Source organism: Carcharhinus amblyrhynchos, chromosome 2, assembly GCF_965287045.1.
Source record: "Carcharhinus amblyrhynchos chromosome 2, sCarAmb.v2.hapA, whole genome shotgun sequence".
Taxonomy (NCBI): Eukaryota; Metazoa; Chordata; class Chondrichthyes; order Carcharhiniformes; family Carcharhinidae; genus Carcharhinus; species Carcharhinus amblyrhynchos.
In genome coordinates, this window is record NC_137325.1 from 25,744,893 (window position 1) to 25,770,463 (window position 25,571).

The 25,571-nt window shown below is 38.8% G+C and overlaps 1 protein-coding gene across 1 annotated transcript in view; it reads right to left on the reverse strand.

The window, feature by feature from the left end:
* Window positions 1–25,571, reverse strand: part of osbpl10b (oxysterol binding protein-like 10b) — a 211,152-nt gene that overhangs the window by 61,242 nt on the left and 124,339 nt on the right. Inside the window, exon 7 of the mRNA XM_080203623.1 lies at window positions 7,258–7,404. Coding sequence (XP_080059749.1) covers window positions 7,258–7,404 — 147 coding nt within the window. The remainder of the gene's footprint in view (window positions 1–7,257; window positions 7,405–25,571) is intronic.

Here is a 25,571-nt window from a genome sequence, read left to right on the forward strand (position 1 = left end):
AATCATACCTGGGACAAAACTACCTTATGCTCGCACTAATACCAAAATCAAATAAGGGAGGAGTCCTGGCTAACTGCATCACATACCTTGGAGTTTCTGATTTGGTCCCCAACAATTCCAGGAGGGCAGGTTCAGAATGGAGGCAAACCCCCATTTCAGATCAGAAATGGCCAGTCGTTTAAAAGGCCTGCCACGTTGTCCTAGTTGTTTTCTTAAACTTTAGGCCATCTAATCCTCACTCCTCGCACACATTCATCCCCACTCAGTCCCCATACCCAACATGCCAATTCATGATACCCTAATGGCACCTTATAGCCTCTATGCTAACAGTGTTAATTCATGAACCCTCACCACCCATCTTGAATTCATGAAATTCCATTCAATAGATTTCAATCCCCTCAAGTATCTAATCCCTTATAAAAAGAAATATTTGCATTCACAACTCCATATCTAAGACATCTAATCCTGTAATAATTTATTTGAACTGTCAATCAAATTGTGAACTTGCAGCACCTTCTGTGATGATGGGTTTTGGAAAGCAGCCAAACATTAATAATGCCATAATGATAGGTCATATGGTTGCATCAACTGATAGGGGAAATAATTGGGAAAAAATGTTTTCTATCATTTCCTGTATCCATCATGATAAGCATTGTGATTTTTTTCCAGTAACTTTCCCTTTAAATGTGTTTATTTCTTATCTGGAAATACTTGATATTTTATAAATTGTAGAATTTATGAATGTTCAGTTTTGCTTAGAAATTCAAAACTAAAACTATTTCCTGAAGCTGGTTAACACAGCCCAATAGTATTTTTACCTAGAATAAACTATAGCCGAGAAGATCATTGATGTACAATGACAAAATAATAAATTTTATATTCCTGTAAAATTGTATTTTTTAAACTGTTTTCTTTCATGGTTTTGTATCAAATTAGTTGTTCTCAGACATGTAGCCATAAATGGCTTCAGAGTCTTGAGTTGTTCATGGTGGGCAGAAATCAGTTGGCTTCCAATTCCTGATTTTTATCCAGTGATTATTGGAAAATGTGGAAGTCAAGTGATTACAGGAGCAGCAGTAATACCACCAAAGTTGGACAAAATGTCAACATTCATTGGGGTCATGCATTAAATGCACGGACATTTAGATAAGATATCAACAGTGGTCTGATGCTTGTGAAACTATATCCAAACAGGAAGGCATAGAGAGAAACTGACACAAAGAAAGTGCATCAACTGATTCATGATTTACAAAATATTCACACAAGAAGATTCCCAAACATGCATGCGCAATACCTCATGTTAGAATGTATTTAATGATCCAGTGAATCAGTTACATCCGTCATCTGTTCATTGGCAAATTTATTGCGTTCTAATGTAGTACACCAATATTAAAGTACAAAGTGCTTTCACAGTGATATTGTACAGGATTCGTGATATTCCGAAATGTATAGTTTTTAAGTTACCTCTATTGTTCACTGCAAATTGACATCTGCAGCTTTCAAAGCACTTATCCATTAATAACCACTTATGAGTTAGGATTAAATTTTTAAGGATAATTTCAGGGTTACTCAATATTCTTCATCTATGGGATGTAAAATTTAGACAGAACTAATAAAGTCAATATGTGATTTTGATTGGCCAACAAATGGCAATAATTGAGTTGACACTTTGCAGAAGTAGCCATATTAATTACCAAAATCACTTATTTAATCCTACAGGTAAGAGTAGGTTACCTGCCACAGGTATGGTTTCCCTCATTCTTTGGAAGCATTTCAACCTCCACATACAAAATGCAATCATACAACAGGCGGGGAAAAAAAACATCTAGGGACATCAGCTCTTTAAGAACACTGTGCCACCTGCACCCCGCATGTTCAGATGCTCCATCTCATATCCACTATATATATGACATACAGCTCTGAGTCACTCTAGTTCTTTTGACTAAAAGTGGCAGGAAGACCAACAGAAACAATAAAAGAATGTAACATACACTTAAAAATTATTAAAGTTCCTAGTTACTCCAAAGTCAGAAATAGGATCATATGGATGCAAGGTAAGAAATATTGTATATGGAGGGTAAAATGCATGGAAGAAAGAAAGACCACAGCAAGGCAATCTTATGTTCTGCCTTAGTTGTCCAACTTCTACAAGCACATATTTTATACCAAGTCATGCAATAATTAATTGAAGGTGAGATTTCAATCAACTTCATGTCAGAACCAGTCTGGAACACAGTTACATTGAAATGCTTGGTGTATTGAAAGGTTAGATATAAATCACAATGCAAAAAAAACCTTCCACAATGTCCAGTCAAATCCTTTTTGGGCCAAAAAGAGGTTGCAGCAAGAATTGACATCATCTTCTATCTACATACATTGTTCTATGTACATTGCTCTTACCAAGAGCTCTATATGAATATGTATGTTAACTTTTCTCCAGGGACAGAGAAGAGACTAAAAGCAACACAGTCTCTCAATGAGGTAGCAAATAGTCCTTCATAAGGTAAGGGAAGCTGTATTGTTACATCACAATTGATCAAATAGTGGGATATACTTTCTTCTGCCCATGGTTAGTGAAAAGCTAGCGTGAAATATATTATGAGTTTCCCTATTTTAAGTTCAGTCTGAATTTGTCACCGACAGATACTTTCTGTTCTTGCTATAAATTCTAAACTGGAAGTTGTTGATAACTAATTCAGATCTCCAGTTTGGAGCACTGGAAGACTTTCATCCAACAAGTTCAGTGTTTACATTGATTTTGTGGCATTATTGTTAAAAATGGCAAATTCATCATGTATTTCTTTCACATATATATATTCATATATACACACATAACAAATGATGAACTATTTTAGTTCACTTTCCTTTATTGTTTTGGTTATTATTTTGTTCTTATCTGCCAAGCCTTTCGTAAATAAAAACTCGAAGTGTTTCTTCCACTGGAAGAAAAGGAACCTCATTTGATTAGTCTGATCCTTCTTAAGAGTCAGTCCATCTACTAGAAGCTTTGAGGGACACTAAGGCATATATGTATTTCGATCCTTAGCCTTAAATCATGAGGGTTCAATGATGCTCCTGCTAAGATGTCCAGGAACCAAGTTTTCCATGGTAAGTACGGAGTCATTAAGATGCCTGTTGTTTTCTCCAAATATTTTGATCCTGGGTATAAAAGGAAACACAAAAAGCATAAAGGAAATTCCTTTTGCAAGAGCCAGACAGGGCACTGCAAGCCCCGTAACAAAATCTTGGTAATCTTTTGTAATAAAAGGTTGCCAAGAAATATTTTCTGTCTCACCTCTTGTCGAAGATCATCTGAATTATTTTTTGATAGCTGAACTTTTACATGCCTGCAAGGTGATCTGTCATGCGATTTTCCTGAAAGCATTGCCATATCTCCAAAGCATTAAGACAGTGACTTCCATATCATTTATGTACCTTATTACAGCAGAAAGTTCTGTTCAAACATCTCCATTGTTAATTTGAAGAGCTGTTATTTGAAGAGTTACATTTAGCCCTGAGATGGTTTAAATCCTTTTCTTCATTAGGAGTATGGTTAGGTTCCTATTTTAATGTTATCCCTTTACATGTGCATTAGTCACCAGGGTGACAAATAACTATTTTTACCTTTTGCTACCACCATTTCAATTAATCTACCATCATTTGATTCATCCTGCATTTCTCAATAATGAATTTGTGGTTTTCAAGAAACACCGAAAGACATTTCAACAGGAATGCTCTCAATGAAAAGCCCACTGTCAAATGTCACAAAATAACTGCCACCATCATTCTAAGGTCACTCTATAACAGTGAATTTGAATCCTACTTTCTGCAAGACTGTGAGCGCTTTTGAGTTCTACAGGCCAACTGTCTAGTTATAGTGACACTGTGCCTAAAGTTGCATCAGAATAGACCCTTATGAACACTTAGCCCTGCACTATTCTAATTGGCTTTCCTTGTAAAGGACAAAATCAGTATCCTTTGAAAATTTAAAACCAACTGAACAACTGCCTTGGGGTATACTCAACGTAACTAGATAAGGTATCTGGCCATTATCACATTGCTAGTTGTGGGAACTTGCTGTGTGAAAATTGGTTTTCAATATGACAACAATAAGCATGCTTCAAAGCTATTTCATTGACTATGAAGTACTTTGGGACATGAAAATTATTATTTTATATTAGCAAGAAACGCTGATATATGTGCAGCAATCTGTTAAAAACCATCATTACGGATGAATGTTTCATGTTTCCCAAATATTTTGAGTGCCAACCTAAAAGTCAGACAAGAAACCTTTCTTTTTATAGTATACTGTCTTTAATATTAAGCATCAAATCCATTCTGTGGCGATTATAATCCCAATACAAAAGTGAAAACCTTTGCAATCTTGGTCACCAGCAAGCAAAGAAAGACTTTTTAACCATATTTTCAGATTGGTGATTGGAAGTTCTTGACTCTCAACCTTGAGTGTGCCCATTACTACACAACTGAGAACTTTTATAAGTTCTTATAAGTAGCTGTCATAAGAGACTCTCTCAATATCATCACCAGTATAGCTTCATTCAATGTCAAATTATGAGCAGGTTTATGTTATGTATCCACATCTACCAGTTACAACCTTTACTAATTTCACTTAGGAACTTAACTGACGCCAGAGACAATCATACCAAGGCACCAGAGGCACAAGGACAGGGCATTAATCCACTGTACTAGTCAATTTTCTGGGTGGGAGAGGATTCTGAGATTGCATTTAAGGAGCTATGATTCATCATCATTTGAGTTACATTATTTCCAAAAGGGAAATAACATGTGGTGCAGGGCCTCTTCCTAGATGTATGAGTAGAGTGTTTTGATTAATTGTACAGTTTGAAAGTTCCTGCTGTCATAACTGGTGCTGTTGAGAAACTAGAGATGTCTACCATAGTACTGGTGTTGGTATTGATAAATCATTACTTTGATTATTTGTATAAATTCTGTCCACTGATTTGAAAGACATTTCATAAAAAGGAAATGGTTTCCAACATACTTTTCAATACACGTTATAAGATTCATTTTCAACAACTTTATTTTTGGGTTAATGGGTATTGCATCAGTAGCCATATTTATTGATCAAGACTAACTCCTAGGAAACTCAACCAAACAATATGTTTAAATCTGAATTGATTGGAATGCATACCTTTGTAGGTTACTTTGCTAACAATCACACTTGCAATACTTCCACTAAACCTTCAATGCTTTAATCACTCTCTTGCAAGTCAGATAGCACAAGGGTTGTTTCACATTCAGAGGTTGGATAATTCTGTGATTAGATATGCCATGCTTAAGGATCCTCAACACCTTCCTTCTGGCCTTCTATGTGCTGTCTTAATGCAACATTTCCAAAAGCAGTCCTAGTCTTTGCTTGCTTCTTATTGATCTGGGTCAGTGGAATTGAAGCACCTATCACGCTCCAAGAAATTGTGCAAAATGACTGGTGTTAGTTACTGAGAAGGGGTCATGATATTCATTGCAGATTTTAAACCTGGATATTTGCATCAATGAGACATCTGCACAAAGGTCTTGTTTGACTTGAAAAGCTCAAAGTCTTATATAGCAAGGGTAAGAAAAAGCACCTGACCAACTTGGAAGGATAAGCAGCAAAGTTATTATGGCTGGTATCCCTTCTTATTTTTCCCTTTTTGACGGAGAAATTCCATGATCTATGTGGAAATTGAATGCACAAGGAAGGATTTAACATTTTGATTTGATTCACCTTATATTGAGAGTAGAGACCTTTGCTGATTTTCGGTATTTCCCTAACATTGCTCCAAACTTTTGCAACCTGATCCATGAGATTGCGGATATCGTACTGAAGTGCTTGCAGTAAAATGCTGACAACATACTTCAAATACAGGGTGGGGAACAAAATTACAAAAATATCAAGCACCTAAGTATTTGGCTTGCTTACTGAATTTTTATTTACAAAACGGTAACATTTACACACATTTACAAATACAAGCGCAGTCATCGTAATAACATTTTTCCTATTTCCTATCCTTATTGCTTTGGAAGAACAAAGCAGAGTTGATTTGAACATACTCAAAAGCAGATGTGGAAAGGTCAAAACATGTGTATGCTAGATGCTTCATTTATGTGATACTTATTTTTGACCATTTCAAACTAAGCAAAACAAAATTAAAGATATTATAGTCTAGCCTTTTAAAGTTTAATATACAGTAACACTGCAGGAACAAGTACTATAAGATTTTGCTAAAGTTATAATTGCAATTTAAGAGAGAAAAGGGTCAAAATTAAATAAAATCAATGTGCTACCATTTTTGGAACTTCTATAGATCTCAGTACGGTTCTCTTACAAGGCTTAATGTAGCATGAATTGGCAGTAAACAGAATTAGACAACTGTGCCAGAGATATGTTGGTATTCATCGCAAATTACATAATTATTTTCATCTTTATGCCATCCAGCTCTCTACCACCCAGAATTTGTCAAGTCTGCTTTTTGACTGGAGCTCATTCATCCCTCAGAAAATGATGCCATCACCTGTTGCCTGTCAGTCCCGCTCTCACACAACCGCTAAGAATGGTCAAATTCACTAGTAGTCGCTAACCACAGCCTGCGCCCTCTCATTGATCTCATTCTCCATTATTCTGCAGCACCACTCACTAGATTTATCTGGTCCCACACCTCTTGTGGGACCTCAACACCTGCACAACCAAGAGATCACCCAGGAGCCACATTAAAAATGTGGAACTCTTGGGTCACAGTCATTTTCGATTAACTATAACCACCCATTCCCCGCACAGAACAGATAATAAAAAAATTACTGTACCAATAAAATAGTGAAATTAGTATTGATTTGCCAATGAATCGTGAGAAAATTCTGATACACAGTATCACAATAAGCCTTAGGACCAATTCAAGTCACCACAGTACTGCTACCAACTGCCATTCATAAAAGCGATTCATGACTCTTCCAAATGCAGAAGTCATAATAGTACATGTTATCAATTCAAAATACTAGGTGAAAAGAATAGAAATATTTTAAGCTGCAGTGGCAGATTACAAAGCTATTCTATAACAGTTAATGTTAAATCATTAAATGTAAATTACAAAATCTCCCACAACATCCACTGTTCTGCACCTACTTTTCACAACAGCTGGTTAAATATGTAATGCTGTACACCGATGCCAACAAAACATTGTTCATTCCATATTATACACTTCTGATTTAACCAGTTAAATGTCTGATTTGATTACATACCCTAGTAAGATCCATGCCGAGTTTCAGTTGAGAAAGGAGGTGTAGTATGACGCTACGTTGATCATCCATGACTCCCCAGTCTTCCTCTACATTCTCCTCAGTGTCTGTTATCTCATCTTCAGGATTTATCACTTCAGGATTTTGTTGCTGCCAAAAAAATAATAATTTAGATGACTGGGTGGGATGGAAAAACCCTTTCAAATGTTAGACAGTTTTGATACAAGCGTCAGTCTGTTTTAAAACCATCCCCCAACCCCCATCCTCTTTATGTGCTGGAATTCCCTTTGTACAGACAAAGCAATGTTGCTAGAAGCAGGATCTGTTAGTAAGGTTCCACAGCACAGCAGTTTCATTGTTCTGAAATACATACATCAACCATGTTTTAAAAATGAACTCACTCTGCAAGACTGCAAACCATTTGATCTTGCATCTAAGTTTGACATTAGTCTAAATGCAGGGTTTTTTTATAAAGATAGTGAGAGCTTATTGAGAATAAGCAAATTAAGGTGGCAACGTTTTACTCTGAGCTTTCTGACGGCTTTCTCAATCCTCCAACCCCCCACCCACCTCCTCCCCCTCCCTTACTCCACTGGATTAGAAATCAATCAAATCTGAAACCATCCTTTTCATTCAGTCATGTGACATCCGGATTTAAAGCCTTACTGATAAGCAGCACGCTCTGAAGCTTCTCAAGCGTGACCTTATAAGCAAGGTTTAACCAGTTTCTTTTGAAAGCAAATTTGACAGCTTCAGCTGGTGCACGCGGTTGTTAAGATTCTTTATTTCATCAAGGAGAACATTATTTTTGCTCTTTATTTGCCTTTGTAACCCCAAGCTTGCTGTTGAGGCATTAAAAGACTCTTAAATGCAATGATCAGTTAAACAGATGCTGCAATTGATCTGGGATCATTCTGAATGTAAATAAACTACATACACACAAGATTCAGCTGTCATTTAATTATTCAACCCTCTCAAAATAGAATATGAAAAATTAAATAAGAAATGAAACTGCAGGAAGGAATGAAATGGCAGATTTCCTTTCCTATAAAGTTGAACCAGAATAGCAAACAGCTCAGGAATAAATGATAGAAATTACATTTTTTAGCTACCTACTGTTATACTTAGCGAAGATTGTTCATCGCGGTCTCTCTCTAATCTCTTTGGACTATACACTCATCATGAGAATCGACAGGTGAACTGTTCTCTGAAATCTGTTTATACTACAAATGGCCGCATGATGGTGAAAGAGGATCCCTGTATCATTCTCGCCAATAAAATATTTGACTGAGGGTGGGGAAACTACAGCGGGCTGGAGGAGGGAGAAGACAGGGGACTGGGCGGGGGGGCACAAAGAGACTTTAGTGCACTGGGGGCTGGGTCAGCGGAGACTGAAGCGGGAGATTCTCAAATTAGGGAAGACCGACGGATGGGGTAGTAACAAGGGTGGGGAGGCTGGATCCGGGGGAAGACAAGGGTGGAGGGGATTCCACTGGGAAGGGATGGAGACGAGGGTAGAAGGGATTCCACCCGGGGGGAGACGAGGGTGCAGGAGATTCCACCCCCGGGGGGGAAACAAAGGTGGAGGGGATTCCACCCGGGGGAGACGAGGGTGGAAGGGATTCCACCTGAGCAGTGACGAGGGCAGAGGGGATTCCACCCGGTGGGGGGAGACGAGGGTGGAAGGGATTCCCCTCGGGAGATTCTGTAGACTAGCTCTGGACACTGCAGTTTAGAAAGGATAACCATAAAATTCCAAAGGTATAGAAAAGACCATTCAACCCATCAAGTCTGCACCAATTCTCTGAAAGAGCACCTTACCCATGCCCACACTGCCTTATCCTTGTAACCCCGCAAATTTACCATGGTTTATCCATCTAACCTGTACATCTTTGGATTGTGGGAGCACCCAAAGGAATGTAAACTCCACACTTAACCACCCTGACATGAAGGACACTGGGGAAGATTGCAAAATAGATTCACAAAAATGGTTCCAGGAATAAGAAACTTCAGTCATGACAATAAAGTTGAGAAGTTAGGAATGAGTTCCTTGGAGAACTTAACGTCCGAGAGGAGAATTGATAGAGGTATTCAAAATCATCAGGGTCTTAACAGAATAGACAGAAACTGTTCCTACAATGAAAGAACTGAAAATGAGAGGACACAGTAAATAAATCTGCAAAAAAAGCAAAAATGATGCGTGAAAAACATTTTCATGCAGCAAGTAATTAAGGTCCAGAATGCAATGTCCAAGAGTGTGGTGGAGGCAGGTTCAGTTGATGCATTCCAAGCAAATTAGACTGTTATCTGAAAAGAATAAATGTGCAGGATTATGGGGAAAAGACAAGAGAATAGCACTAAGGGAACTGATCATTTGAAGAGTCTGTACAAACACAATCGGCCGATTGGCTTCTTTGTGTTATAAAAATTCTGCTATTCTGTAAACCACCAGGTTATTGCCCGAGCCACATGAAAATTGGCATTAGGAACAGATGGATCAGGTGAATTAATGTGTGGCTGAAGGGCTGGCACAGAAAAGAAGGGTTTCTTTCTATGGGACACAGGAACCAGTTTTGTGACAGGAAGGAGCTTTATTGACATGACAGGCCCCACCTCAACTAGGATGGGACCCGAGACCTAGTGAAAAGAGTAAACAGGGAGATAGCAAATGATATATTGGTGGGAGGATTGAACAGGAAACACAAGCACCCTAAAAAGAGGACACGAGAGCTTAGCAAAGAATAAAGTAAGGAAGGACATTGACTGCAAGGGAATAAACAGAGCTACTGATCAGGAGGAAAGTTAAACAAAGTAGGGGGAAATCCTATTAAAAATGAATTAGAATATGTGTACAGCAATGCAAGTAGTGTCCATTACAAAACAGGACAGCTGAATACAATCATGTGTTGAGAGGAACCAGACATAGTGCAGATTACTGAGACAAGACTACAGGATAACCAGGATTGCTGATTAAACATAGCAGGACATAAGACATTTAGAAAAGATAGCAAGCTGGAGCAGCTTTAATTATTAGACATTTTGCATTGTCAGTAGGGAAAAGGAACACAGCTATCGGACAAATGTGCAGAAAATTGAAGAATTGAATAAAAAATATGGAATAATAATCAAAGGGGGGTTTTAACTACCATGATAACTGGACTGAAGAAGCAGCTAAAGACGATAAGGGAATGAGGTTCCAACTATGCACACACACACACACCTTTCAAACCCAATATGTGAAAAGCCCAAGGGAACATTAGCCATCCATTCTAGTAATGGGACATGAACTAGCGCAGACAAGAGTTGTAAAATTCTAAGCAACAATGATCATAATGTCATACATATTAAGGTGATAGTGAAGGGCATAAGCATAATGAAAATCAGTTTAACAGAAGGAGAAAAACTGACTTTGAGGGGCTGAGAATAAAACTTGGAAAATCAAAATAAAAATTAAACACAATAGATAATTTTTAAAATCCAGAATGATAGGACTGTGCAACTCACTTACCAAAGAAATGGTTGAAGCAAGCAGTACAGTTACAATTAAGGGAAAAGTGGACAAGCATATGAGGGAAAAGGAAATAGAGGGACAGGATGATAGATCAGACAAGTAAAAATGGAAGGAGGCTAGAGTGGAGCATGAACACTGGCAATAGATTATTTGAGCTAAATGGCCTGTTTTTGTGCCATATATCCTGTGTAAAAGTGCATGATTATCCAGCACCCATACTGCCACTGAGAATCACAGAAATAGGTCACTCAGTCTGTTTTGTAGAGCTGGCTCATTGAAAGAGCCATCAGATTTAGTCCCGCGTGGCCACTTTTATCCATATCCCTGTTAATTTCCTCATCCTCAAATGCCTGTCCAACTCCCCTTTAAAACTTTCTATGGATTCAGCTTCCACAACATCTACAGGTGAGCTTTCCAAATCCTGACAACTCGAACAAAAAATTTGTCCTTATCTCATCTCTATGTCTTATGCCAATGATTTTGAATCTACAACCTCTAGTTACTGGTCTACTCATCACAGGATTTTTCTCCACCTTCTCAATCAAAACATCTCACCATCTGGAAAATCATATTAGATCACCTCTTACTGCTTTGGAAAATAGACTGAACACGTTTACACAAATACATTTAAAACCTCCCTCGCTATTTATTTAAACAATTTGTACAAAAAAATTCTTGTTCAGTTCCCCATTTGCACCCCCAAACAATAAGTTCCTGAATTAAATCTAAAAATAAAGACTAAATGTTAAATGAAAGAAATAAAAGGGGAAAACTGATGGACAAATTAAATGTTGTTGCCCTTGCATACCTCTGAACAGCTTGTTAAATGATCATGTTCAAAAGTAACATTCGGAGAGTTGAAGCATGTCTCCCATCAATTCTACTAATCGGTATGGTGGAAATTTAAAAGAAAAACCAATGATAGCAATAGAAATAGAAAACTAGTTAACCATCACATGCATCCAATCTACGAAGGTCTTTATCACTGTATTCAACAGTACAACTGCACCCAACACTGGATAAATTAATAAGGAAGATTGCAACATCTTAAATTTTGTTGAGTCAATTTAATTTCCTGACACCTCAAAATTGAAAAGGTTATTTAAATTAACCATCAGAATATGTTCATGAATTATGCACTAATTTTAGCAACGCACTGCAAATTAATGCTGCATTGGAAATAGATTGGGAGCTTTGGAAACATGTCAATGTAATTCATTGGCATGTATTGTGTCAATAATCAACAAACTCTCATGGTGAGAAATCTACTGACATAGAAACTGATGTTTGCTTCACTAAAAGTGTAAATTGCAGCCAAGATCAACGCCTGCTATGGCCCAATGAGTACCGACATTTCATCACTTAATTCAGGTAGAGTACTTCAAATCCGGCAACCTCAAGACTAAATCAGTGCTGGATTTCAGAACTTGCTGGTTTTGGGGCAAAAAATCATAATACAATTCAAATCAAAATGCCTTAACTCAGTGAGTAGCGGATGCAGTAAAACCAACTGATATGATTGCAAAGCACTTTAGATTAATGGCCATGTCACTGCTTATATAAATTCATTTCTCATGCATTGGATTTAATAACTCTTATGTCTTCCCCTTCCTGACATCAGCAAGAAATGTTTAAAAACGAGAAAAAAAATCAATCAAACTGAAATGAAGTTAAAACTACCTCGTTATTGTAAATGAAAACTACCTTTTTAATTCTTGCAGAATTATACACTATTCTTTAATATTTCGCTGAGCTGACTTGGGCTAGCAGCAAGAAAGTAACCAATGCCCATGGAACTTAGAAGCATTTGGGATCAAATACAGTGTTTGACTTCAAACCTGTTGGCTTCTATCTGGGTGACCTTAGTGGCATCAAAACTCTACCTTGGCAGCAACAGGCACATTTCCTGATCTCAATGGCCAAGTATTCGACCTCACTGGCGTCTTCCAACCAACACCTGCTACATCCACCCTGGGTTGGGCAGGGTCAAGGTTTGCTCGAGGGTGGGAAGTATCAGGCACAAATCAGTACTCAGGAACTCTGCAAACTTTTCAGAACTCCATGGGCTGGGGTCAAGGTTTCCTGGAGCAGGGGGAAAAATGTCTGGTTTTTGGACATCACTGAGTTTCAGGATTTGAGGTACTCTATTCATACATAAATAAGCAAATTCAAATCAGCATTCATTTCAGTGTGCAGTACAGTAAATATTTCATTCATCTGCCAGCAATATTGAATAAACAGCCAACTGAAAAAACATGAATACAAGCCACAGAGATAGACAGTACTCAAAGTATTACGACAGCCAAATCATTAAACAGGTACAAATTAGTTATATCAAGTTACTAAATCAACGAGGCACATTTACAAGAAAAAAATTATAATCAACAGAAATGCTTCAGCTTTGGCCATCTTATCACTTACCACTGTGGACAGCATAAATACGAAAGGTTCAACGAGCACATTAACTAGCATTAGAACAAGAAAGCAGGTAGAATATGATTCTAATAAGATCGCAGAGGATGAATAACAAACACCCACAGACTATGTTAAGTCATGTGGTAACTACATGTAACACTTGAGCCAGTTGCACTTGGCATGGAAATCACACTTTGAGGCAAAATATTTCAAGGTTCAAATTGAGGCTCTTGTACAGCACCATCTGGCGCAAAGAACTAGGAATTACGATTAAAAAAAAGGTAGAACACGAATGATTGAAAATAGTAAGACTAGTCTAAACGAAATATTTCCGATCATAATTTCTTTCCAGTACTGCTATGAGTAATTGCCCATGATATATTACCCTGACTCTATACCAGCAACATCCTTCAATCGAAGAAGCTATTCCTCATCCATTTCACAACAGTTAAATAACAAGTGAACTTTAAGATAGAAAAATACGTGATGTACTTTGGTAGGAAAAACAGAAATCACCTATACCTTGAAGAAAATAGAAACTGAAGTGCAAAGGAATCCAGGAATACAGGGTGAACAATTTATTACCAGTAAAATAGGTTGGCAAAGTAATTAAAAATGCTTACAAAAACATTGAGATTTATTTCTGGGAGAATAGAATTCAAAAGCAATGAAGTGTTAAGTCAGCAAAGACCACTGGCCAAGTGACACCTAGAAGAACTGTGTGTGGTTTTGATCTCCATATTATGTGAAAAACCAGAGGCAGATGAGAAATTTCACATGGACTTCTCCCAGCTTCTCCCATTTTACTTGGGGGTCACCACAATGTTGATCAGTCGTCTCCTGTCACTGTCACCCACTCCCTTTGCAACTCTGCTGTGTTTAAATCTCTCACCATTGAAACTTTCCATCTTAAGCCTTCATCTTCCCCTTCTTTATTGTAAATGGGTTAGTAACAAGAAGGCAACAAATTTAAGTTAATTTAGCAAAAGAAAGTGACATGAGAATTTTTTTGCACAATGATGTGTGATCACATATGCACTGTCTGAAATAGATGAAAACAGATTCAATGGTAGCATTTAAAAGGGAACTGGATGAACACTTAAGGAAACAGTTTACAGGCTATGGAGAAAGAGAATGAATGAGATTAATTGGATGTAGTCATTTGGTAGTATAGAACTTGATGTACTGCTGCAAAAAAGATGTACATTAATTATCTTGTCGAATCAACACACTGTGCCACAATCCCAAAATAAGGGGAAAACAATAATTCATATGACAAGAGGGAAGTACAGATTGGTAGGCAAGTAAACTCTGATTAGTATGAGTGATGCCATGGCGAATACTGACAATGATGACTGACAATTAACTGCCAAGAATTGTTTGAAATTTCAGTAAGATAGTTTGACCCTACTGGTCAAGATATTGGTCTGAGGAATGAACCAGTGAATGACTATCACTTCATTTGTTTAGCTGAAACAGGCACAATAGGTGCACATGGTCCTTTTGTCTGGAACGAACAGGGCCCTGTGTATTGACATATGTAACTTCCAGTACATGCAAATGCACTGCAAGCTTGACTAACAACCTTAAATCAGTTGTCAGCACACTTGAGGATTACTTAACAAATGTCCATACACAAGTCGAAAAGCTTCACATCCTTTTTCAACAATTAATTAGATAGCTCCATCAAAGACCTGGTACTGACACAATCAGCCATCAATCAGCCACAATCATTCTAGTTTTTTTTTAGTTCTTTCATGGGATGTAGACATCACCGGCAAGGCTTGTACTAGTTGCTCTTGAACTGAATGACTTATACAGCTATTTCAGAGGTCAGTTAAGAGTCAATCACACTGCTGTGGGTTTAGAGTCACACGTAGACCAGATCAGATAAGGATGGCAGATTTCTTTCCCTAAAGGACATTATGAACCCAACGGGTCTTTACCGCAATCGATTATGGTTGTCGTAGTCATCATTAGAGATACTAGTTTTTAACTGCAGATTTATTAGTTGAATTCAAATTTCACCAGCTGCCGTGGTGGGACTTGAACCAGTGCCCTCAAAGCAATAGCTGCCGTTCTGGATTACCAGTGCAGTGACATTACAATTATTACACCATTAACCCCATTCTATGCTGTATTCATTCTATGACATTGAAGCACCAGTGAAAATGTGAAAGAATTTCCATATGTAGTACCAGAATTAAATATTTCACCTATCAGGAAAGATTGGAAAAGTTGGGACTTGTTTCTTTAGAAGGTAAATCTTGGAGAGGATTAGTTAAAGGACTTTAAAATTATGAATGGTTGGGCAGGGTAAATGAGAAGAGAATCCTTCCATTGTTAGGAAAATCCAAAACTAAGGGCAATCCAAACCATATAGTTATGATATTCAATAGAGGAGGGAAAATTCCATTATTCAAAAGAGTAATTACGAAGTGAAGGCAGTGCTTAAGACAAAAAGTTTAGATGCTTTCAAAAGAAATTTAGACAAGTATGCAATTGAAAAATGAATCGAAAGATGTGCTTAAAAGGCTAGAAAAGTTGATGGAATGGCAGAAAACTTCTGTAGAGTATAAAGACTCGCACAGATTCGATGGACTGAATGGCCTGTTCTGTGCTGTATATTTGAAATAACTTTCACTTCTCCATACATGTCACTGAACCTGTGTGCTAATTTCACTTATTAGACTTTCCAATGACAAAATTAAAGCCTGTGGGATTAAAAGGGACAGTGGCAGCATGAATGTAAAATTGACTAAGGGACAGAAAGCAGAGAAGTGGTGAATACTATTTTTCAGATTGGAAAGAGGTATAAAATGATGTTCCCCAGGGGTCAAAGGAACAAAACAAATAGAAGTAGAAGGCTTTTATGGCTCCTCAGGTCTGCTCTGTCACTGAATAAGATCATGGCTGATCTGAACTTGGCCTCAACTCCACTTGGTTGTCTGCTCCCCATGACCCTAGATTCTGCTCGTCCAAAAGTCTGTCCAACTCAGCACTGAATGTATTCAATCACACAGCCTCCACAATTTTCTGTGGTAGAGAATTCCAAAGATTTACAACCCTCATCTCTATCATATAGACAATCTATTACTCTGAAACCATGTCACTTACTTCTAAATTCCCCAACTAGGGGAAACATCCTCTCAGCATCTCCCTTATCATGCATAATCAGAATCTTGGTTTCATTAATATCACCTCTCTGAACTCCAATCAAGTAGAGGCGCAAATGACTAATTACTCAACCTTCCTTCATAAGGCAATTCCGTCACTCAGGACCCAACTTGTAAACCTCTCAAAATGGTCTCCAGTGCAAGTATATTAGTATTAGGACCACTGGTATCTTGAGATATATATTGCTGAGACAAAAAGGGCACACACATGCACATGATACAAGGTACAAAAAAAAAGCTGCTCGGCCTAACCAGTCCATGCTTGTGTTTACACTCCACTCAAAGCCCCTCCATCTTTCCTCATCTAAATCTACCATTGTAACCCACTATCTTCCTCCTCCCATTTTTGCAGTCTAGCTTTCCTTTAACTCTATACTATTCACATCAACCACATCTTGTGCCCCCTCTCGCTCATGCGCACCCCTCCCTCGCGCGCGCTCAACACCTCTCACACACACACCCCTCTTTCTCTCTCAACCACACACATTCACACACTCACATGCCTCTCTCTCATGCACACATCTCTCCAATGCCCCTATCAGAAGCCAATGCAGTATGAAAGCCCCCTCTCTAATTGGACAATTTTTTTCAAATTTAAAATTGTGAAACTTAACTTTGGATCCCCCAGATAAGTCCTGCATAGACCCTACCCAAAACTTCCGTTAGGTCACCCCTCAGTCTACCTTTTTTTAAAAAAGGGAGCAGGCCCGTCAATTTTTTGCTGTTATGTATATCAACACATTTCAGGTATTATCTTTATAAATCTTCTCTGCACTCTTTGCTGTGACCCTATAACCTTGTTGCAATATGGATCCAGAATTGCATGCAGTACTCTTAAGAGTTCTATAAATAAGGTTTAATATAGGATGACATAACTTCCGTCATGAATACTGAACTTCACTATTTTAAAAAATAGTGAAGTTCCCTTTAACAAAGTAAAATAGGAAGTTCCAAAAAGAGGGATGGTGAATTTCTGGCAAACAGCTGAGTTCCAAGATGTGCTGCCGATCTCAGCGTGTCATAGGGAGAGAAACTTGATTAAAAATCCATTGAAGTGTTGAGTGACACTTTTAGCACCTTTGATAGGAGCTCATGGAGTTGAAGGCAAACTGCTGGTGAGTCACAGGGACAAAAGCTGCTGCCATGTCTAAGCAGTGAAAACTGCTTGTATTGAAGATCAAGTTAAGTGGGATGCTTTAAAGGATTCAATTGCTCTTCAATAGCAACAGAATAGCAGGTACTATTGAAGATTTGAGGAGGATCAATTGTCAACTTGCGACTTGTTGATGATAATTGGATCTGAAAAACTCAGGCAGGAACTATTGAGAAACAACACTAAGATTAGATCTGGTGTGGCAGAGAGAGGTAAAGCTCTGCTGGAGGGCAGAAATTTAAAACTGTTCCTTTAATGGCTCATCCCTTCCTGTGGAGGGGGGAGGAAATGATCTAACCAAAAAGATTCCAAGTGCCCAACAAGCATAAAAATGGGAGAGAACTGTGCCCTTTTTTTGGTGAGATAAAAAAACTAATCTTATGCCACTCAGAGAAAAAAATGAGGCAAAATAGGGGGAGTGCCAGTAGGGGGAGTAGATGGAGGTTATTCATGCCGGGAAGCTGGCTGCTGAAAGCTATTGTGCACATGCCTGGTCTCAGTGCAGTGTCAAGAGTACACCATGGACTGGGAAATTGTCATGCCCCCAATTCTCCCTCCCCCTGTGATTGTGGCCCTCCCTTGATCACACCCCCGCCCCATCTCTCAATCACCAACCCGTTCATCACCCCCCCACCCCCCCTTCCCCACCGAAGGCAATCCACAATTGCAGAATGCATAGTTCCCCACGTGGGCCTCAATAGCCTCTCATCCCACTGCCGAGGCCATCACATCTGGCGCCTGTTGCTGGAGACCGTGATTGATCCTTGCTGGTGGGGACCTCCACTGGCAAAGCCATTAAAGGCAAATGAGCCCAGCCGATTGCATTCCACGCTCACTAAACATATCAAAACATCATGAATATTAACCCAGTTCTTCACCTCTCTAGCGATCTTACCAGCTCACCACACTAATCAACCAGCGAGATGAGCCAGTAAGATCCGCCCCCTCTGTGTGGGGCATATATCTGTTATGTTAGGTTGTTAACATTAATGTGAAATTTTCTTTGATTTAATTTATTAGTGTTACATGGATTAACATAGTGAAAAGAATTGTTTCTTGCACGCTAAACAGACAAAACATATCGTTCATAGAGAAGGTAACAAAAGAGTGCTTAATAGTGTTACAGTCATAGCTAGGGTGTAAAGAAAGATCAACTTAATGCAAGGTAAGTCCATTCAAAAGTTTGACAGCAGCAGGGAAGAAGCTGTTTTTGAGTCGGTTGGTACGTCACCTCAGATTTTTGTATCTTTTTCCTGAAGGATGAAGATGAAAGAGAGAATGTCCAGAGTGTATGGGGTCCTTAATTATATTGACTGCTCTGCCAAAGTACAGAAAGTGTAGGCAGAGTCAATGGATGGGAGGCTGGTTTACATGATGGGTTGGGCTACAACATTTTGTAGCTCCTTGCAGTCTTGAGCAGAGCACAAGCCACACCAAGCAGGGATACAACCAGAAAGAATGCTTTCTATGATGCATCTCAAAAGTTGATGAGAGTCTTGGCTGACGTGGCAAATTTCTTTAGTCTTCTTGGAAAGTAGAGGCGTTGATGGGCTTTCTTAACTATAGCGTCGACATGGGGGGACCAGGACAGGCTGTTGGTGAGCTGGATACCTAAAAACTTGAAGCTCTCGACCCTTTCTCCTTCATCCCCATTGATGTAACAGGGCATGTTCTCCTTTATGCTTCCTGAAGTCGATGACAATCTGTTTTTGTTGAAATTGAGGGAGAGATTATTGTTGCCGCACCAATTCACCAGATTCTCTATTTCAATCCTGTACTCTGTCACATCATTGAGATATGACCAACTAACATGGTGTCGTCAGCAACTTGAAAATTGAATTGGAGGGGAATTTGGCCACACAATTTCTTGCAAGCTGTGCCCGGCATACCTTCTAATTCTATCTTTAATGCTCATTCTATGCTTCTAAAACTTCATTCTAATTCTTTTAAACTCTCTAACAATGGAGACACCAAACCTGTCTGACCTGGAATTGACCTTCTTCCTTTAGTTTGTTTTATGTGCACTTTAGTTTGTTTGTCACAGTAAAATTTTTAAGAAGTGAAATCTTGCCCTTCGGCTATTTTCATGGCATCATGGTGATTAAGTTATTGATCTTTATGGACACAGTAACACTTCCATGTTTTTCAGTACTATTTCTCTAGAAATAAAGCCTGGTACTGAGTTTAATTATTTTTATGACCAAGCTAACCTTTGACACTAGTTATAGTGATCTGTATTTGTACTCACCTATCGTTCCCTCTATCCCACCTAGACTTGCACCTCTCAAGTTATGAGATCATCTATTCTTCCTACCAAAGGATACAAACTCACAAGCGTTAAACTTCATTTGTCAATTTTTCATCTATTCTGCAAGTTTATTAATGTCTTCTGTAATTTGTTGCAGTCCTCCTCTGCATTGACTATTCCCTAAATTTGGTGCATCCACAAATTTAGAAATTGTGCTTTTGATTCCGAAGTCCAAACTTTTGATGTAAATTGTGAACAGCAATGGTCCCCTTGTATGATTCTTGCAGGATGCCACTCCTCACCTACTGCATTTTGAACAATCCTTTACTCCCACTCTTTGTTTTTTGTCTTGCAGCCATGAGAAGTCATCAACCTGGAAGTCTGTTTCTCTCTATAGATACTGCTTGACGTGCTGAGTGTTACATGCATTTATGTTTACATTGTTTGAATTGTAGAGTCTAGAGCTACAGAAGACATAGATGAGGGTTTCAGCCCTCAATGATCTGAGACAAAGACAGTGATGAATGATGATAGAAATTTTTTAATATTCTTTCATGGGATGTGATCATTGTTGGCAAGGCCAGTAATTATTGCTCTTGCCTGATTGTCCTTGAGGTGGTGGTGGTGAGCTGCCTTCATAAATCTTGTAAATTGTCAATCATTATCTTGTAAATTGAGCTTGTGTCTGTATATGCCCTGTTTGTGAACAAAAGACCTCACTCACCTAATGAAGGAGCAGCGCTCCGAAAGCTTGAGCTGCCAAATAAGCCTGATGGACTTTAACATGGTGTTGTGAGACTTCTTACTGTTCTTAAGTCGATGTAGTTCAGCTGGAGCAGGTATGTTTGTGCTGTTAGATGAAAGTAGTTATCGAGACGACACGGGGTTGGAAAATTAGCTCAGATTCAAATTTCGAGCTCTCTTCAATCATTAATCAGGTATTATGGAACAACCATCCTATTAGATGCAATTGTCAACTGATTAACTTAGAGGCAAAGTTTTGCCTGCTTCCACTCAAGTCAGTACGTAGAACGAATTTGTTTCCAATGCTATTTTGCAATTTAGAAATTGCAAAATATAAAGGAACAGAAAATTACTCCATAGACAAAATATCAAATGAATTACAAAGCGTGAATTCCTTGTAAATCAGATGAAAGTCACTTAACACTGCTGATGAAAAAAGGCAAAAAAACAGGCTTTGCTGAATTTGTGTTCAAAGTTTAAGACATTTAGCAACTATAGATGGACTAGAAGCCCTATGTTTAATTTGATAGCATTTTAAGGCCAACAGAGCCTAAAAATAAATGACAGTCATAAAATTGTCAGGAAGCCTGTTAGTGCTGATACACGAGTTGTAATGATGTGGGTATGCCGGCGTTGGACTGGTGTAAACACAGTAAAAAGTCTGACAACACCAGGTTTTAGTCCAAATAAATAGTCAAATAAATAGGTTGGACTAACACGAGTTGTAACTCAGCCCTGATAACAAATGCTCAAAAGTTTAATTTACCATTTGTGGCACACCACCATAACAGCACTGTTTTCAGTGTCCTCAAAAGAGGACACTGAAAAGAAAGAACTTGAATTTATATAATGCCTATCACAATGTCTGGATGTTTCTCAGCACTTCATAACCAATTAAGTACATTTCAATTGAATTTACTGTTGTAACATTAGAAAAGCAGCAGTCAGTTTGTGCACCACATGTTTGGGCCTACATCTGAGGCAAAAGACCAGACAAATCAAATTTTGTTGGTATTATTTGAAAGATCCCAAGGAGGATAGAGGAAATATTTTAAGAACACTCTGAAGACACTGATGCATGAAAGGGACTTGTCACAAACCACACTACATTGTGGCACCTGAGCCAACAAGCTGCAACAGTCGGAAACTGACTGTATAAACTCTGTTGCAGAGAAGCATAAAAGTGAAGATAGAGTGCAGAACCCTAGTTCATTTATATCTTGCAATTTCTAATTTAACCTGTGTGCAAAATAGCATTGGAAACAAATTCGTTCTTTGTACTGACTTGAGTGGAAACGGGCAAAACTTTGCCTCTAAGTTAATCAGTTGGCAATTGCATCTAATAGGATGGTTGTTCCATAATACCTGATTAATGATTGAAGAGAGCTCGATACTTGAATCTGAGCTAAATTTCCAAACCCATGTCTCTCGATAACTACTTTCATCTAACAGCACAAATGTATCTGCACCAGCTGAACTGCATCGACTTAAGAACAGTAAGAAGTCTCACAACACCACGTTAAAGTCCAATAACTTCATTTGGCAGCTCAAGCTTTCAGAGCACTGCTCCTTCATCAGGTGAGTGAGGACTTGTGTTCACAAACAGGGCATATACAGGCACAGACTCAATTTACAAGATAATAATTGACAATTTCCAAGATTTAAGAAGGCAGCTCACCACCACCACCTCAAGGACAATCAGGCAAGAGCAATAATTACTGGCCTTGCCAACAATGATCACATTCCATGAATGAATGTTAAAAAATTTCTATCATCATTCATCACTGTCCTTGTCTCAGATCATTGAGGGCTGAAACCTTCATTTATGCATTCTGTACTTCTAGACTCTACAATTCAAACAACATAAACGTAAATGCATGTAACACTCAGAGTGTCAAGCAGTATCTATAGAGGGAAACAGAATTAGCCTTCCAGGTTGTCCTTCCTCCAGACAACTCCTGTTCTCTGTGCCCAAAGACCTGTAGTTCCAGGATTGGCCTGGAACACTCAAATCGTGAAGACTGGCTGATACCATTTTCATTTCTAGGTACTGACAACATGGGACGATGGCACAGTGATTAGCACTGCTGTCTCACTGCACCAGGGACCTGGATTCAATTCTGGCTTTGGGTATGTCTGTGTGGAGTTTGCGTGTTTTCTCCATGTCTGTGTGGGTTTCCTCCGGGTGCTCCGGTTTCCTGTCACAGTCCAAAGATGTGCAGGTTAGGTAGATTGGCCTTGCTAAATTGCCCCTTAGTGTCCCAAGATGTGTAGGATAGTGTTAGGGAGATTAGCAGGCAAATAGATGGGGTTAAGGGGATAGAGCCTGGGTGGGATTGTTGCTGGTGCAGGCCTTCTTCTGCACTGTAGGGATTGTATGATTTATATGAAGGATAAATGTTGCCCAGAAAACAGAAGAAGTCCCTTACTTTTCTTAGAATGGCCTCATGGGATCTCTGCATTGCCTGAGGGGTAGGCAGGGTCTTGTTTGAAAGGCAACTGTGCAGAACTCTCAGAACCACATGTAAATTTCAGCCTAGATTATGAGGTTAAGTCTCTGGAGTTGAGCTTTAATCACAGCTCTTCTAACTCCTAGGAGTTCCTGAAGACAAGAATTTCATCCCTGTGTCAGACTGCTTCAACATCTGTGAGTCTCACATAACTTCCTAGTCAACAGTTTAGCCTGATGCTGTTGCTCATTTAAAAGAAAATGACAAGTTATTACAATTAAGGGTGCCTGGGGTTTTCTAGCTCACCCTTAAGCTATGTATCTACCAGTTTCAAAATTTAACTCTTCTGAGAAAAATGAAAATCACTCCCCATAGATTAGAAGGAAAGGGGCATGCCTCACAACTTCAGTGATGGCTTTCAAAAGATAACTAATTCAGGCACCTGGCAAAGTTAAACATTAGATTTTCAAAGAAGATTGGCACTATTGAAGTTAATGGTGTATTTATTACCCAAAATGAAAAATGACTGAGAATAGGTAGATAAACGATGAAGCTTCACTTGAGGGTAAGTGAATAACAATCTCAGGTCTGTTCCTGTCTCCTTAGAGCCACAATCATAAATCATTAGAGGTATGTTAATTCTTGCAATATCTCACTACTCTTTTAAGATGCTCCTTAAAATCTATCCCACCGACGAGCTTTCAGTCATCTATCCTAATAGCTCCTTCTGGTGTATACCATAAGCAACTTGCAAATTTTACTACATTCATTGAGTTGCACAAGTATGTGGGCCACAGCTACTACTCCTGAGTGGGTTGCCACTTCACGCCCACTAACTTAAGCTAAATTTCTTCTATGCCTGTCTTGCTAGACCTTCCGACTCAGGCCGGGTAAGATCCAAGCAATGCAGCTGTCTCTGAAGTACAGCGTCAGTTTAAAGGAGGACACATTCTCTATTTGGCATTAGCTGCCATAAAACAAATAAGTTTAAAGATTTAATTGAAATTGACAGACCAGGGAGAAAGTAAATGCCTAAGGTAAGTGAATAGGATTGGGGGGGATGGGGATCAGACATAGTGGATGGTGGTTGGGTTTGGAGGTCAGGGGCCTGAGAAAATGGGGAGTCGGACATCAGGAGTTAGGGAGGGGGCAGTGATTCGACATCGGGGGAACAGAAGATTGGATAGGTGGGGGCAAATCAATTACAAGCAATGACTGGGTGAATAGGATGTTGAACATTGGGGGGGGTGGGGGGGATGCTGCTGGTGGTGGTCAGGCCAGGAGGAATTCCCTAGGGGGAATTCTGCAGGGGACGGAAGTCAGGGGTATAGGAGGAATCCTGCATGGGTGGGGGGAGTGGGCGCAAGTCTGGGCCTTCACAATACGTACCCAGAAAGTTAGAAGAACTTTAAATCTCCTAACATTTTCTCATTAATTACAGTGTAACACAGCTGGAACTACCCAAAGTGTGCAATTTAAATTGCATATTTGGATGATTCACAGCACAGCACAATTGTCCACAGGAAGTTTGCACTTCTGGGTAATTGCCATGCAAATACTTATCTGTGAAGTTCTGAGAAGGTTAAGCCAGATTTGGAAACTGACTTTCTAAATCTCACTAGTTATTGGGTTCCATTGAATTAACAAATACCAGTGGTTTCTGTACTATAATTCTGAGGCCTGCAGCTACCAATTTTTGTATTTCTGCATTTTATTTCTGCTTTGCTTGTGACTTTAAGCCTGTATTGGACATTTAAAGTTAATTTTAAATCAAGGTCTACAAATTAAGTGTTACTGTGCTTTGATCAAGTCAAATTTAATCAATAGTTATCAGTGATATTAACTGTAGATGCATATTTCCAAGTCTTGTTTCTCATGCTAGAATTTTATCTGCATCATTATTTTCCTTTTTCAAGCTAGCCTTACTAAAATAAAAGTCATCTTTGTTTAGCAGAAGTCATTTTTCTTACTGTATTTGAAAACCCTTGAACCCCATTGCCAGGGCAATGAACCTTGTACATAAGATGGTCAACTATTGTGTGGGATCAGGAGATGGAGTTTGTTTGATGAACCTACAACCCAATTGATGGCAGATGGAAGACACCATCACAGGATGTGTAAACAACTTGAATATTGCAAGTTTGCAAAGTTGTGCAGTGCTCTGAGGAAAATTTGTTGAGGACTCATGTTTACCAAACACTAGTTTTGAACAAGTCTGCAATGAAGCCTTGGAAGGTTAGACTGGAGCCAGAAACTGAACTGAAAAGGAGCACAGCCTCCAACAGGCAAGAGCTGCTGTTGGAGTGGAGTAGTAAACAATTCAAGACTATGGGAGGAAGCATCCACAATGGAGTATCAACCCTTATGGAAGGTTATGTAGGAACCAAAGAGAGTTTCACCAATTTGGGGACCTGTTTTGAACAAATCAATTTGGGATTGTTTTACAATCTTGAGGAGCTGTATGGAACAGATCAATTTGGAGGTAACTGGATTTGTAATACAGTATGTACTTATAATATATCATGCATGTAAAGTTGTCTTTCTCCCTTTCTTTTAATGTATATTGTATACACATGGGGATGACTTTCTAACTGTTTCCAGTTGGCGGGAAAGCCAGAGA